Source organism: Trichophyton benhamiae (genome assembly GCF_000151125.1).
Source record: "Trichophyton benhamiae CBS 112371 chromosome Unknown contix00378_25.r1.exp, whole genome shotgun sequence".
NCBI classification, from domain to species: Eukaryota; Fungi; Ascomycota; class Eurotiomycetes; order Onygenales; family Arthrodermataceae; genus Trichophyton; species Trichophyton benhamiae.
Genome location: NW_003315106.1, coordinates 460639 through 474255, shown reverse-complemented (window position 1 = coordinate 474255; position 13617 = coordinate 460639). Strand labels below are relative to the sequence as shown.

Below are 13617 nucleotides of genomic sequence, written 5' to 3'. Positions count from 1 at the left end.
ATATTCTCGCCTTGGGTAGGACAATGCTAACTAGAAAAGCACATTGTTAATGAAACGCTACAGGCGGAAAATCAATGACAGATGAAATGGCGAGCTCCATGCTTTGAGAAACCATTCTCCGTCGAGTTTTATCTTTTTCGATAAATTGACTAGAATTCACCAACCCCATTTTTCCTTGCTCAGTGTCCATGCAACTTCTTCAGTATCATCAGTATGCATAGATCTGTACATTTTCCCCATGACCTGGGCCAAAAGCCTGTCAAATTCCGGAGAGTGCCCAATGTTTTCAAGAAAGGCGGAGCTCTCATAGAAAAAAGAGTTGCCTTCAAATGTGGCTTCAAGGGCAATTTGCACCTGCTTGTGAAGCCAGTCCATATCGTCTTTGAAATAAGCCAGGTTCTCTCGGATATGATCCATAAAGACGGCAAGTGGAAGCCACTTGTAATGATCCTTCATATGAGTCTCAGCACCAAATTTTAGGGAGAAGAACTCATACTCTTTCGTAACAGCATGGACGCGAAGGCTGAGTTTCAATTCAAAGACTGCCTTACAGTATCCAGGATCATTCCAAGCAGAATGGTAATATTCACCGCAGCCTACATCGTAGGTCCCAGCGCAGAGGCAGTGGAAGAATACGTGAGCTACCTCTTTGTCAAATGACAAGTTGGTGACTCCGTCTTGATTTTCCTTGTGGAGATCAGCCAGGGCCGGCAGTTTGGAGATGAAGCCCTCTGGCACTGAGAAGATTGTGCCATCCGAGGTGCGGAACATGGCAGGCTTCGAAGCATAGGGGCTTTCTCTGTGAAGAAGGTTAGAGCTCTAACTTGTAACAGAGCAGGACAGCGTCGGATATGACATCCAACCACTTACAAGAAAGTTACTGGTGGCTCAGGCTCAGTTTCAACCTCTATCCAGGCATCCTCCTTTGGCTCTTCCTTGAGATGAGACATGGTATCTGACACTTCTGGCAGCCGGTACTTTTCAAATATCAGCATGCTAAACAGATAACAGAGCTGCCTGCTTGGGTAAAGAGACGGTAATGAATTACCTGTTGTATCCCTTATTTTGGAGGTAAGAGGCGTCTTGCTTTTCGAAGCCTGTAGGGGTTGTAGGTTGTAGCTGAGAAGAAGTTGAAGTTGAAGAACCAGCGTATTTATACTACCAAATTTCAATTCACTGTGTGACGGGAACTTCCGCCAACTAAAGGTGAGAGAAGCATATAGAGAGCCCTTGAGTGTGGTATGAAGACATACAAAGGGCATTCTAAGGGGGGTATATTCTGGTATAAGCAGTATGGCCTTGGTAGTTAGTCGTGTTTGACCGGCTTCGATATCAGCCAATATTCAAGCCTCTATCTATACCACGCGCTCAACTGAGCTATCAGGTATCATTTCATCATCAACATAGAAGAAAGTGGATTAATATTCTTCTAGGCTGGCATTCAGGTATCCACCGAACTTGAATGGGGTTAAATCCGCTTCTCATCTGTCCATAGGCGTGTCCGGCAGTGAAAGCCTGGCAACGACTCCCACCAACATTCACCCATCTCAGGCCAGAGAAGATCCTCCAGGTCGATACCACCCGCCGAACACGTTCTAGACAGGAAATTATACTCATCAGAGGTCTGTTCGCCAGCGGGTGGATAACTACTGCATGGATCTGAAGCTCGCGCTCGAGCTGGAGCCCGGAATATGCAATCTGCACCCCAGCTCCTCTTTTCAAAAGCAAGAGGCCGGCGACAGAGACTTAATTAAGGCTGCAGTAGTCCGTGGAGACGCAGTGGAGAACTCGATGCAAGCCGTTTTCTCGTGTTTATTTATATATATAAATATATATCAAACAGCGGGCGATGCACTGGCGGTGTATATGCGTCGTATACAGCGCCGTATCGCACCACCAAGCGTGTTTCCAAACCGCAGGCATTCAGCATGAAGGAGTCCGGACGGTCAGTCACGCGGGTGTTCGGCCGCCTCATTCGCAATACTATGTATACATACATCAAGCGGAGACCCCAGGGCGGAAGGATGAAAGCGAAAGGGGAGGGCTGGTTGAGGATCCTCAGGATGCATACTGCTCTCCGACCTACTCCGTACAAACGTCGACGTGGGGGGTCTGGTCAGTCCCTGAGACGAACTTGCATTGATTGAGGGCAGGCCAGAGGCATACGGAGCAGGTATGCAACCAGTTTCTTGAAGAAGAAAAAGGTCACAGTATGCATGATCCGCGCTGCCACCCAACCATGGTTGACTCGCCGCGATCCCGCCTGTCATGGTCCAAAACCTTCAGAGCCTCCCCCCAGCTGGCTTGAGGATAAGCATAAGGTACAACGGAACCGTGGATCCAAAAGAACCAGGAGAACTCCTCTTCCCGAGCTCCCCAAAAGCTAATTACCATGTCGAACAAAGGGCCATCGCAAAAAAGGGCGATGTTGGCTGGCTACAGAGAGTGGCTCCCTACCAGCGGACCGTGTGTCAGGGGGGGTCAGAACGCAAGATACGGGACGCACCATCAATGCGAGACAGGGTGCCCAGTCACATGGAGAACAAACACAGGCAGCGAGGAAGGTTGCTCTCAAATTTCCCTCGGTATTGTCTACCAACTGTGCCCCGGCGGGCCAATCAACAGGGTGTGAGATTCTAGCTCGAATCCAGGGATTTGATTCCCCTCTTCTGGAGCCTTGCTTGGTACAGAGTACACTTGATACACTTCCAACATGAATGCCAAAGCTTACGGTACATACCTACTTGGGAGGGAGCCTGTCGAAAACAGCCCATACGCCGTATAGTTACGTGCTGTGGGAACGTTTGCTCACCGGAGTTTTGGCCTATGTGACCCGGACAGGTGCATGGCGGGCTGGCGGGATAGAATTGCAAAGATACATTCCAGAAAACGAGCCATGATTATCCATGAATCAAACGACGAGCGATTAAAGGATTCCGTTTGATACGCCGTCTCCCTCGTCATCGTTGCGTACTCGCCCGCATGTACCGAATATGCCATGGGTCGCACATATCCTTTGTGACCGCATCAAAGGGGGCAGACATCCGGCCGTGGGCAAAAAAAAGGGGGGGTGAGGGGGGGGGGGGGGGGGGCGAGCCTGAGGAAACATGAGAAGAATTCTCTGCCCAACAAGAAGTCGACAGGATCTGTCTCTTCTTTTAAACTGTCAACGCCTAGAATCGACTGATAGCAGACCCAGCATGATGCAATAATACGTCGAGCTAGTTAGCTACAAGAAAACTCCGTTTGAATCTAGCTGGCTTCGAGGAGCTCGACAGGCGGACGGTGGATCCCCCAGGCCCGTCCGATGGCTCCTTTCTCTGGGTCTCTGGCTCTGGCTCTGTCTCTCGTTTCTCCCAGGCCCTAATTTTTTTTTTTTTTTCTCCTTTTCTTTTCTTTTCCTGGGTCTCGTCTCGCCTCGCTCGAATTCGACTAGGGCCTGGCTGGTACATGAATACAATGCTCGTACAGATGCACACTTCGAGACATTCGTACATTGCTGTACAGGAAGACGCAGCTCCCTGTCTGGCGTGCCGTCTGCCGCTCTCCCTCCTGTATGGCTGGCTGCAGGGTGCCCATCTTCGTCTTGTGTCTCGCGGCTGCAGACATCAAATCGCCCGGCAGATGACTGGCTGCTGAGGATGGGAAACACCGGGGGGACTCCTTGTCTGGCCCCCTCCTCTCTTCCGTCTCCTGGTGCGTTAGCTTGCTGCATCTCGACCGCCTCGGGCTAGGTTCCATGCTGGATTTATGGCGATAAACCCGTTTCCCGCCATAAAAATAATAACAACAGCAATAAAATAGCACGCTCCATTAAAAATCGAATCTGCCAATCTGCGGCCAACTGCTGTCCGGGGGGCCTGGTTCCGTCTCGCCCTGATTTCTATATCTCCCTCCCTCGCATCGCTACTTTATATCTACCTCGTCCGCGTCGGCCATTACTCCCTGCGGCTCTCTTCGCCCTGTTCTCCCTTCCTTTCGCCCTGCCTTCTGCTCATCTAGCATGCCTACGCCATCTGTGCCATACAACACCCATTTTAGTCCGTCTTGACAAGTTTTGACCTTGTGTTGAGAATTGAAGCACTTCCTGCGCGCGGCATGTTGTCTGAGCCTAGACGTTATGTGGAGGAGAAAGATAGAACTGAGATAGATCTCCAGGGGTTCGAAACAGGTTCGCCTTGCCAACTATCCTTTGTTTTAAATTTTTTTATTTAAAAAAAAAAAAAAAATTCTTTATCAATGTATATGCTGTATAAGTTACAGAGTGTATACTGTGGTTGTTCTTTATTTTAACACTTCTTCTTTAGCCCTTGAAGCTCTGGACAAAGAACTGAGCAAAGATGCCTTCATAACCGCCTTCGCTCCCATTCAACTGCTCTGCTCGGGCGAATTCCTCTGTCTTAAATATCTCAAGTGCCGTGACACTGCCTTCGAGCTCGACTTTCTCCTCGACCCTGAATGGGCTAAAGATGAAGATATCAAGACCCCCCTTTACGCCTCCATGGCCACAATCACCCATGAGCTAGGCTACGATGAAGAATGGCTGAACGAAGACATGGGCCTCTTCGTGACCAAGAGCTGCCGCACCCGGCTTTTGGAATGCGCAAAGAAGCAAGGTATCGTCCTGTTCCGCGGCGAAAGTGTTATCATCTACGGTGCACCAATGGAGTGGGCCCTTGAGCGCAAGATCAGACGTATCTACGCCTCTGGGAAACTCGATAAAAGCGAGCCAGACGTCGGGGATGCTCTCGCTATGATGAAGTGGATTCGTGAGAGAGACGGCAAGCAGCTGGAAAGGGAGTTCATCCGCACTCTGAACTTGAATACCTTTGATATGGTTCCAGATGGCCAGACCATGGAACTGCTTGCTGAAGCGTATCTTGAACGATACGGAGAGGAGATATTCAGGCCTGGCAGCCATCTTCACTATGACTATCACCACCTCCTCACCTATGACCAAATCTATCCAAACCATCCAAGCAACCAGACGAACTTTTCCATTCTTTACGGCATACCGGGCAGATCATCTTTGGGCTGAGTCTCTGAATCTTTTTGCATATTTTTATTATTATTATTATTATTTCCTTCTAACTGCTTTTGTTACACCGTCGTGTGGACACTGTCTTTCCCCCCTTACTTTTTCCTTATTCTCGGTACCTGGAGAGCCCGAAAAAAACAAAAGAACACTCGCTGATTTCGAACTTATCTAATTTAATTTATGATATTGTTAACGCTTAGTCGACTGTGTTATGTATTGCCTTAAGGTATCATACTCCCTGCACGTACATCCCGATGGCTCCGATAGGGACTTGTCAACGACGAGGTATGAGGTATAAATGCCCACTGTCACACCGTAGCATCCTAAGAATACATTTATTCTCTTCTCAACCAGCCTCGCCTGGGGTCGTCTCACCATTTACACCGCTCACAAGCTCTTGGATTGAGTGACAGCCTGTTGTGTCCGATTGGCAAATACTGGCTCACGCCAACCAGGAATGTGGTACCCTAATGCCACAGATAAGGATCTCCCTTGTCACCATTATTAGGTTAAAAACAGTCCCTTTTTTTCACTTCGATCAACGGGAAGTATTGGCCCAATAGAAGCGAGGTTCACACAGCAAGAGCATGACTAGATCAGATATCTGGCGCGTGTTTCCTGACCACAGAAACGTCTCGTGGGCTCGAAATAACCCGCCTGGCTGAGTTTCCCGTAACTACTAACATCCCTGACCAGACGGCGATTCGATGATGCACCGAGCCAGCCAGTAAAGATATGCCATTGTATCTCCTCCCCCTCCCCAAGGTCCATCGCAGTCCAACGGGAAGAATCCACCCCACGATCGAGAACTCGGCCAGATGGGGATTCCGCTCCATTCCGGGTATTATCATCCCCACAGTACCACCACCTTAATGGCAGTGTATGTAGAGGGAGGGAGGGGGGCGAATGGCAAGGGATGGACGGAGATGTGCAAGAGAAGCGCTACATACAGGCCATGAGACACGGTCTACGTGTCAGTGGGAGCCTACATGCAGCGTTTGACATGGTAAAACCCAGATTTTATTCTTCCATTTCCCGCAAAGGGCGCAGCAGCATGAGCAGTGAAGCACTCGCTTGCACCATGGATGCAGGATGGATGCAGGAAGTAGCTTGACTAGCCCATGCTGCTATCCGCACTATTTATCTGCCTCAGCGTGATCGTCGGAGGCAGCGTTGGTGCATATTGATGGCCCTGCTGCGCTGGCCGTGACTAGCTCTCCATGCTGGCCGGCTCTCGTTGGCCATCCTGGTGCGATGCAGTGGGTATCGTTCGTCGTTGCTGCCAGCTAACTAGCACCGCTCATCATGAACCAAGCAAACGATAGTAGCCTTTCGGGAGCTCTGGAGTCGAAACAAGGCGGATTGGCAAGCGTTTAACCAGACGGATCGAGAGATAGCGTTATGCTCCCGCCGTCGCACAGCGAACTAGACTGCTATGCGAGTCTGTGACAACTCCGGCTCGCAAGGGTATCCCTGATCGAAACGAAGTGCCCTAAAAGCTAGAGTCAGCGCCAGCACAACACGGAAACGAGAACGAATTGGGAACACAACATATGTCACCATCCTGTCTCTGCAGGTAGCCATCGTATTGAGCGTCGCTGGTGTTGATACCGAGCAACCGTCGATATATCTGTTGCTGGTCGACGTTAGTTAGGTCGTTGAGGTTGGAGGTTGTATCTTTTTGAGCCAACCAGCGTCCGCCTCGTCGTTTTCCTTTAACTACCTTGCTTGCAACCTCAAGCCACGATTTCGAGCATTTGACGACCACCAACACCAGGCCAGACGAGACTCAAATGGCAGACGTTCAGGCCCTGAGGCGGCTTATCCAGACGCACCCGCTCATCGACAACCATGCTCACAACATCCTGAGCGCTGAGTATGCGGCAGACTATGGCAGATACCCGCTGGAGAGCATCGCATCCGAGGCCCAGGGTGACTCCCTGCTGAAGGATGGATGCAAGTCCCTCCCTCATTTCCGGGCCATCAGCCAGCTGGCAGAGCTATATGGCTGTCCGGCTGAGCTGAATGCCGTCAAAGCTGCCAGAGAAGCGGCGATTGCGGCTGATTACGAGGAGCTGGTGAAGAAGTGTCTGCATGGAACCCATTTGCTCCTCATTGACGATGGCTTGGACATAAGCCATTCGGAGTCCTTTGAGTGGCATGACCGGTTTACCCCCGGATCCACGAGGAGGATTGTCCGTATTGAAAGTCTGGCTGGCTCGATCTTGAAGATATTGCTGCAAAGGACCTCTGGGGATGAGCTCCTTTTCGATACCCCGGAAAATGGAGACGATGGCGGTCTTATCTTTGGGAAGTACCCTTCCTCTCAACTTCTAAGCATCTTTGAAGTGGCCTTCAAGAGCCGGGTTAAGGGGTACCTAGATGATGTGGACATTGCCGGATTCAAGTCAGTCATCTGCTATAGATCCGGCCTAGCTGTGAAGAAGCCCTCAACCAAGGATTTATTGCAAAGCTTCAGTTCCTGCTTCCAGTCAATCTCGACAGATGGCAGCAGCCGAATCCATAGCAAGCCGTTGAATGACCACTTGGTCGTGACAGTCCTGGCTATACTCCATCAATATAACCTCACCACAGGGAAAAGCAAGCCAATCCAGTTTCATACAGGTTTAGGAGATTCCGACATAGAACTTAGCCAGTCTGATCCCGCTCTTCTTCAATCCATCATTGAGGAGTTTGAAGGCGTCGACTTTGTTCTACTTCACTCATCGTATCCCTTTACACGCCAGGCAGGATACTTGGCCAGCTCTTATAAAAACGTCTACTTGGACCTAGGGGAAGTATTCCCCATGATCAGCAGGGATGGCCAGATCTCAGTCGTTCGTCAAGCTTTGGAACTGGTGCCTACATCTAAACTTCTCTGGAGCACCGACGGCCACTTTCACCCAGAGACCTTTTGGCTGGCTAACCTTCAGTTTAGACAAGCGTTGGAATCAGTATGAGCTTCCAATCCAATTTCTCTCTTACTACCAGAAAATCGCTGCTAAAAAGATGATCCTTCTAGGTTTTCACCGAATATGTATACAAGGGAGACTTTACCGTTGACCAGGCCATGACCTCGGTTGCGGACATCCTGTTCAACAATTCCAATGAACTGTATAATCTAGACCAGACGGTGAGCTATGAAACTCTGATGGATCTGCAGCGAGCTACGGAGTCATCTTTTCCCGAACTGTTTGCTCAAAGGCCATCAGAAAGTATCATGCAAACGGGCCAAAGATTCATGGCTGTCTACAATACTATAGACTATTACTGGCTTCAATTTGTTGACTATACAGCCACTGTGCGCGTTCGAATGCTCCCTGCCCGTCAATTCTATCATATGCTACAGGGAAAATCCATCGGGATCACAATGGCTCTTATGAATTTGCTACAGAATGACACATTAGGCGAACCAGGCGCTTTGACGGCCGGCCAATTTCTCCTACGGCCCGACGTTACTACTCTATCTCCTAATCTTAAAAGATCTGGCAACCCTAATAGTGCAACAGTAATGACCTTCTGGAAGAATTCAAAGGGCAAACCCCTGGAAGGGTGTCCACGGCATACCCTACAAAATTTGGCTGACAAGTGCAAGTCTGAGTTTGGCATTTCTCTACTTATCGGCTTTGAAGTAGAAGTAGTGTTCATGAAACCGTCTGGGGCTAAACGGGACCATCGCTACAACTATCTCGAGGATGAAGACTATTTCACTCCCTGGGTCCTCAATCATTCATGGTCGAACATGACATCTGACACAAGAACAGCGCTGCCTCTTGTGGAAGAGATAGCCTCTGAGCTTCTATCCTTAGGTATTGAAATTGAGCAGTTCCACGCGGAATCGTCTCCAGGTCAGTTTGAATTCGTCCTTCCTCCATCTCGGCCACTAGCTTCAGTCGATCTCCTCATCAGAGCACGACAAGTCATCGTCACTGTTGCTGAAAGGTATGGCGTTCGCGCAACGTTATACCCTAGGCCGTCTCCCAACCATGCAGGGACTGCATCGCATGCCCATATATCAGTCTCACCAACAACGCATGAGAATTCCTTCCTAGCTGGGATGTTAGAGCACTTCCCATCAGTGTTGGCGTTCACTTTCCCTCAAGATGCATGCTATGCGCGTGTCTTGCCTGGTATCTGGGCCGGAGGCATATGGGTTGCATGGGGAGACCAAAATCGCGAAACTCCTATCCGAAAAATCAGCAATGGGCACTGGGAAATAAAGTCCATGGACGGTATGTCGAACCCGTACCTGGCTATGGCAGCAGTTATTGGTGCGGGATATCTGGGCTTGAAGAACCGGATGGAACTGAAAGTCAAAGCTTGCAATGGTATGTTTGTATCCGATCACCTTTCATTCAAAAAATGGATGCACGTAGCTAATTGGGGTATGTAACTGTAGTTGATCCTATGGACTTGAATGATGACGGGCGCAAGGAGTTGGGAATAACTACTGTCATGCCCACGTCCACCGATGAGAGTATTGCGGCCTTGAAGGCTGATACTGAGCTCCAGGAGCTATTGGGCAAGGTCTTTGTTAAACGATACATCGCTGTTCGACAAGGAGAGCAGAGGTTGCTCAACAGTATGAGCGAGACCAAACGGCGAAACTGGTTGATTGAGAAGTATTAGGGCGAGTGATTCTTAAATGTATGGCCAGCAAGCGGTGGTGATTTCGGTCTTTACGCCTTTACTTTGACGTATTTGATATTTTCTTCTATCTGATAGAATTAAGAAAACCAGATAAAATAGGAGGTAGGGGTTGGTAAGCATTCTGATAGATGGGTTGCCAAAACAAAATATAACTCCCGTTAAAAACGAAGAAAGCAGCGCATATATAGATGCAAATATGTGCATATCCAACGTCATCGAAAAATAATAAGGATCGTAAATTCTTCAAACATAACACTCCACCAGAAACATCAAACTCGCTTGCTATAAGAAGCAGGTATCGTAAGAGGCAATATGAGAACGTAAATGTAAAACCACCAGCCACAACAACGCTCAGGAACATAACCAGGTGAAACGGAGTCTAAAACTTCTCCATCAAATGCTTTCTGACGGTCCACATGCGGGCTCGTTTGCCGTAGATATAGAGGGGAATCGTGAACAGCATCAATGCAAGATGTATGCCACCCAATGCAACGAAGACATCTTTAGCTCCGTCAGCTTGGAGCCACTGGACGAAAAAGAGAGAGAAAACGAATCCATGAAGAACGTCTGGTAACAATTAGTCAGTTTGAAAAAAAAGGTGAAGCGGAATAAGACTTACTTTTGCTGAAGTTCAGCGTCACCAGGGCCTCACCGGCATATTGACGATAGCTGTCCACGCAGTAGGTAATTGATGTGGTACTACCAAGAGTGCAGCCAAAAGACAAGATACCGAAGAAGACAGTGGGCACAATCCAGTTATCTTTCTCCTGGGCACTCCATCCAAAGCCCATTAGGCCAATGGTAGTTGCTAGTGTACTTGGAAGGCCCATTACGAGACGAAATTCGGGTTCGTAAACGCCCCCATTTCGACGGGACATGAATCGAACAATGACATCCGACACTCTTCCGGCCACAATGGTGCCTAAAATACCGGCGACGAAAGGGGAAATATATACCAATCCGACTTGCAATGGGGTGAAGTTGTAGGTATCACGTTTGGCGTAGATCTCTGCCACCGACTCTGAAAGGACGATGAGCCATCCGACTGAGAGAGCATAGACCATGGACGACCAGAGGACGGCAGGATAGGCAAAGAGGATAAGTGGGCGGGCCATGACGCGGAACCAGTTATCTTTGGCAATTCTGCCGTTCCATGGCTTCAGCGACTGAATGAAGCTGACTTGTGGTTTGGCACGCAGATTACTGGTGTAAATCTGCTGTTGAGATAGTTGGACAGTGGGGTCTGTCTGGTCTCTGGAAGCTGGAATGGACCGCTGGGCCTCGGGATCAATCACTATGGCGGGAATGGGAGATTGTGCGGTATCCTTTTCAGCCATTACTTCGGGGGTATCCTTCTCAATCTCCGCCTTTTCATCTTCAGCGAAGCCAACATGGGCGTTTTTATGCTTCCGTGGTGTAACGGCGCCCAGCTGCCTGTCTACTTCCTCTATTCCAGGAGTCACAGCGCTAGGTGTTACCGCACCAGGAGTGACAGGTTGTGAAGACCGACCTCGAAGGGTATGTACAATGTCAGACACGCTCCTTCGCATATGAGGTCTCTTCGCACGAGGACGTGGAGTCCTGTCCCAAAAGGTCTCGGGGACAAAAAGGAACACCAGGATTGCACTGAATCCAGTGGTGATAGCAACCATCCTATGGACGTTAGTTTATGCGTCCATGATAGCAGGAAGAATGGAAAAAAGCAAGACATACCAAAAAATCCAACGCCATCCTAGGCTGTTTGTGATTGCAGCACTGACAAGAGGAATCAGATTCTTTCCTCCCAAAAGCAGTAATGTATATACTCCGACTCGGTATGCACGTTCATGTAAGAAATAGATCTCTGCAATGGTGGCGGATGGGAGACATTCGACCGGGCTAACGGCTAAACCCTGGAAGATGCGGGCAATAACAAGGCTGACATATGAAGGAGAAACAGCACACCAGACTGCAGAAATGATAAACATGGTGGCTCCGGCAATGTAAACCGGACGTTTACCGTATAAAATGGCGGTAGGCGACATGACGACCGAGCCGAGCCCGAGACCCAGCATGTAGAGTCCGGTGGTCAAGGCGACCTTGTGGAAGCTTATGCTGTACTCTGCCGAGACTTCGTTGTATGCAGCGGCCAGGATAGGCGTCATACCGCCTCCAAGCATGCAGTAGAAGCCCAGGCAAAGCATAGCAAGGTCTCGCCGCCACACCGGCCAGTTGAGAGGGTCATTCATGGACTCCTCCGGCTGAGGATCCAGGACTATAGCTCCATCCGCAGTCCGCTTTTTGGGCGGTGCAGGGCCGCGTGAGGAGCCTCTGGATGGAGGGTATGGTGAAGGAAGGGATGTAGCGGAGGTCCGAGCCGGTGCATTTCGAAGGCCGAGCGGCTCATTTCTCTTTGCAGCGAGCAGCAAGATGGTTCCTGTCTAGCGTGTCAGAAATTGCCATCAGCATCAAGGACAAGGAAACAGTAGACGTACCTGGCACTTCATCGGTGTGTTTATCACTGAGGATGCCCATCGACCATTTCTCCCGGTGAGCCCATCTCTCCTCCAGGGCCTGCGAATCCTTGCCCTTTAGGCCGAGATACCTTGTCCACTTGATGCCTCCGGGTTTTGGAGCCGCCTCCTCTTCCTTGCTGAGATCCGATTGAGCGGGAGAAGCCCCTGCTTGCACCTCTGCCGCCATCTGAACTCTCTGGCTATCTCTGTCCATCCCGTATCAACTAGAACCGTTATATGGGTAGGTGGTGTACAGTACGAGAGGACCGGCTCTTCGTGTCTGCTGCACCGTCAAGTGGCAGGCAATAATATATACTCCGTGCTGTAGAAATGACCTTCCAGCCTCGTGATATGTCCACTGATCCGGACTACCAGCTCTCGTCTGGCGCGGTCGAAGCTCGTTTTGGGGACGGGGGAGGGAGGCGTAGTTGTAGGATCCTTCAAGCAAGGGAGGCAAAGAGCAAACACGGCCGCTAGAAAACTCACATACGGAGACTCCTGCGCTGTCTGCAGCTGTCAGTAGCACGCACGAAGGCCAGGGACGGTGTCAGAGCAGACGAGGCCATCCTTTATATGCTGCTGTCCCGTCTCCGTCCGTCGTGAAGGCCGGTCGTCGTTCGCTGGCGGCTGCTGGACCCAAAAAAAACGCCGGCCATGTGACCCGCGACTTAGTCAGTACCTCCCGCTCCCGCCAGCCTTAGCCCAAAGCGGAAGTACCTCGGAAGTCACTCGCGCTGCTTTTTCCAACCTCACCTCAGCTTCTCCAGACAACACCCGCGAGATAGTTGACGAGCTAGCAGCTCGAATTGCGGTTACGACTACGGCTACAGCTCCTCGCAGGTGGCTTGCGCTGCTCGTGGCCCGGGAATCGAGAGTTGACGTATCGGGCGTCCCCTCCCTGCCCCTTGGCGCAGGAGGACGCACGCGTGGATGCTGGTGGCCACCGGCCACCGTGAAAATGTCTCTCCTCTGCCCTCGCTATCTCTGCTCCCCGGCTCCGCTTCGAGGCCACTTCAAGACAAAAGAGACGACGCTGGAGACGGCCGCTGCACATGGGAACCCGGATGGCTGCCCTCCACCAGCCGCTCGTTGCCCAATGGCGACCTGTCCGATGATATCATAACGTCACCATGCAGTGCTCGAGCAGCCTTAACAGCGCTTTTTATGTCGTCGCCAAGGGCGTTAGGGACCCCCAGGGAACGCATGGGACGTTGGCTAACGCTGCGAAAAGGAGTGAAAGGGCTGTTGCTTCGATCGACAAGCTTAGTTCTTGTTCCTTCCGTCTGCTGGACGCCAGTTAGAGTTGGTCGTGTTTGAGAGGAAGCAGAGCCGACGGGTGCAGCTGAGATCCGCGTTCGTGGCGGCCACCGGGACCGCGAGGTTTGCGAGGTTTGGTGGCGGCCGCTGCGATCAACCTGGTTTTTACGAGACTCA

The 13617-nt window shown here is 50.5% G+C and overlaps 4 protein-coding genes across 4 annotated transcripts; 2 read left to right on the top strand and 2 right to left on the bottom strand.

Annotated features, from left to right (window-relative positions):
• Window positions 1-156: 156 nt before the first annotated feature.
• Window positions 157-1262, bottom strand: ARB_07359 (uncharacterized protein; the record flags this gene model as incomplete). Its single annotated transcript, XM_003014752.1, has 2 exons — window positions 157-799; window positions 871-1262. The coding sequence occupies 2 exons, from the start codon at window positions 1260-1262 to the stop codon at window positions 157-159; spliced, it is 1035 nt and encodes a 344-aa protein (XP_003014798.1).
• Window positions 1263-4098: 2836 nt separating this feature from the next.
• On the top strand, window positions 4099-5038 carry ARB_07358 (uncharacterized protein; the record flags this gene model as incomplete). The annotated part of the gene is made up of 2 exons (XM_003014751.1): window positions 4099-4171; window positions 4308-5038. 2 exons carry the CDS (start codon window positions 4099-4101, stop codon window positions 5036-5038), a joined length of 804 nt encoding a protein of 267 aa, XP_003014797.1.
• Window positions 5039-6831: 1793 nt separating this feature from the next.
• ARB_07357 (extracellular developmental signal biosynthesis protein FluG) lies at window positions 6832-9667 on the top strand (the record flags this gene model as incomplete). Its single annotated transcript, XM_003014750.1, has 3 exons — window positions 6832-7992; window positions 8061-9366; window positions 9438-9667. The coding sequence occupies 3 exons, from the start codon at window positions 6832-6834 to the stop codon at window positions 9665-9667; spliced, it is 2697 nt and encodes an 898-aa protein (XP_003014796.1).
• A 400-nt stretch (window positions 9668-10067) lies between these two features.
• On the bottom strand, window positions 10068-12397 carry ARB_07356 (uncharacterized protein; the record flags this gene model as incomplete). Its single annotated transcript, XM_003014749.1, has 4 exons — window positions 10068-10255; window positions 10308-11341; window positions 11402-12104; window positions 12163-12397. The coding sequence occupies 4 exons, from the start codon at window positions 12395-12397 to the stop codon at window positions 10068-10070; spliced, it is 2160 nt and encodes a 719-aa protein (XP_003014795.1).
• Between the last annotated feature and the right edge of the window lie 1220 nt (window positions 12398-13617).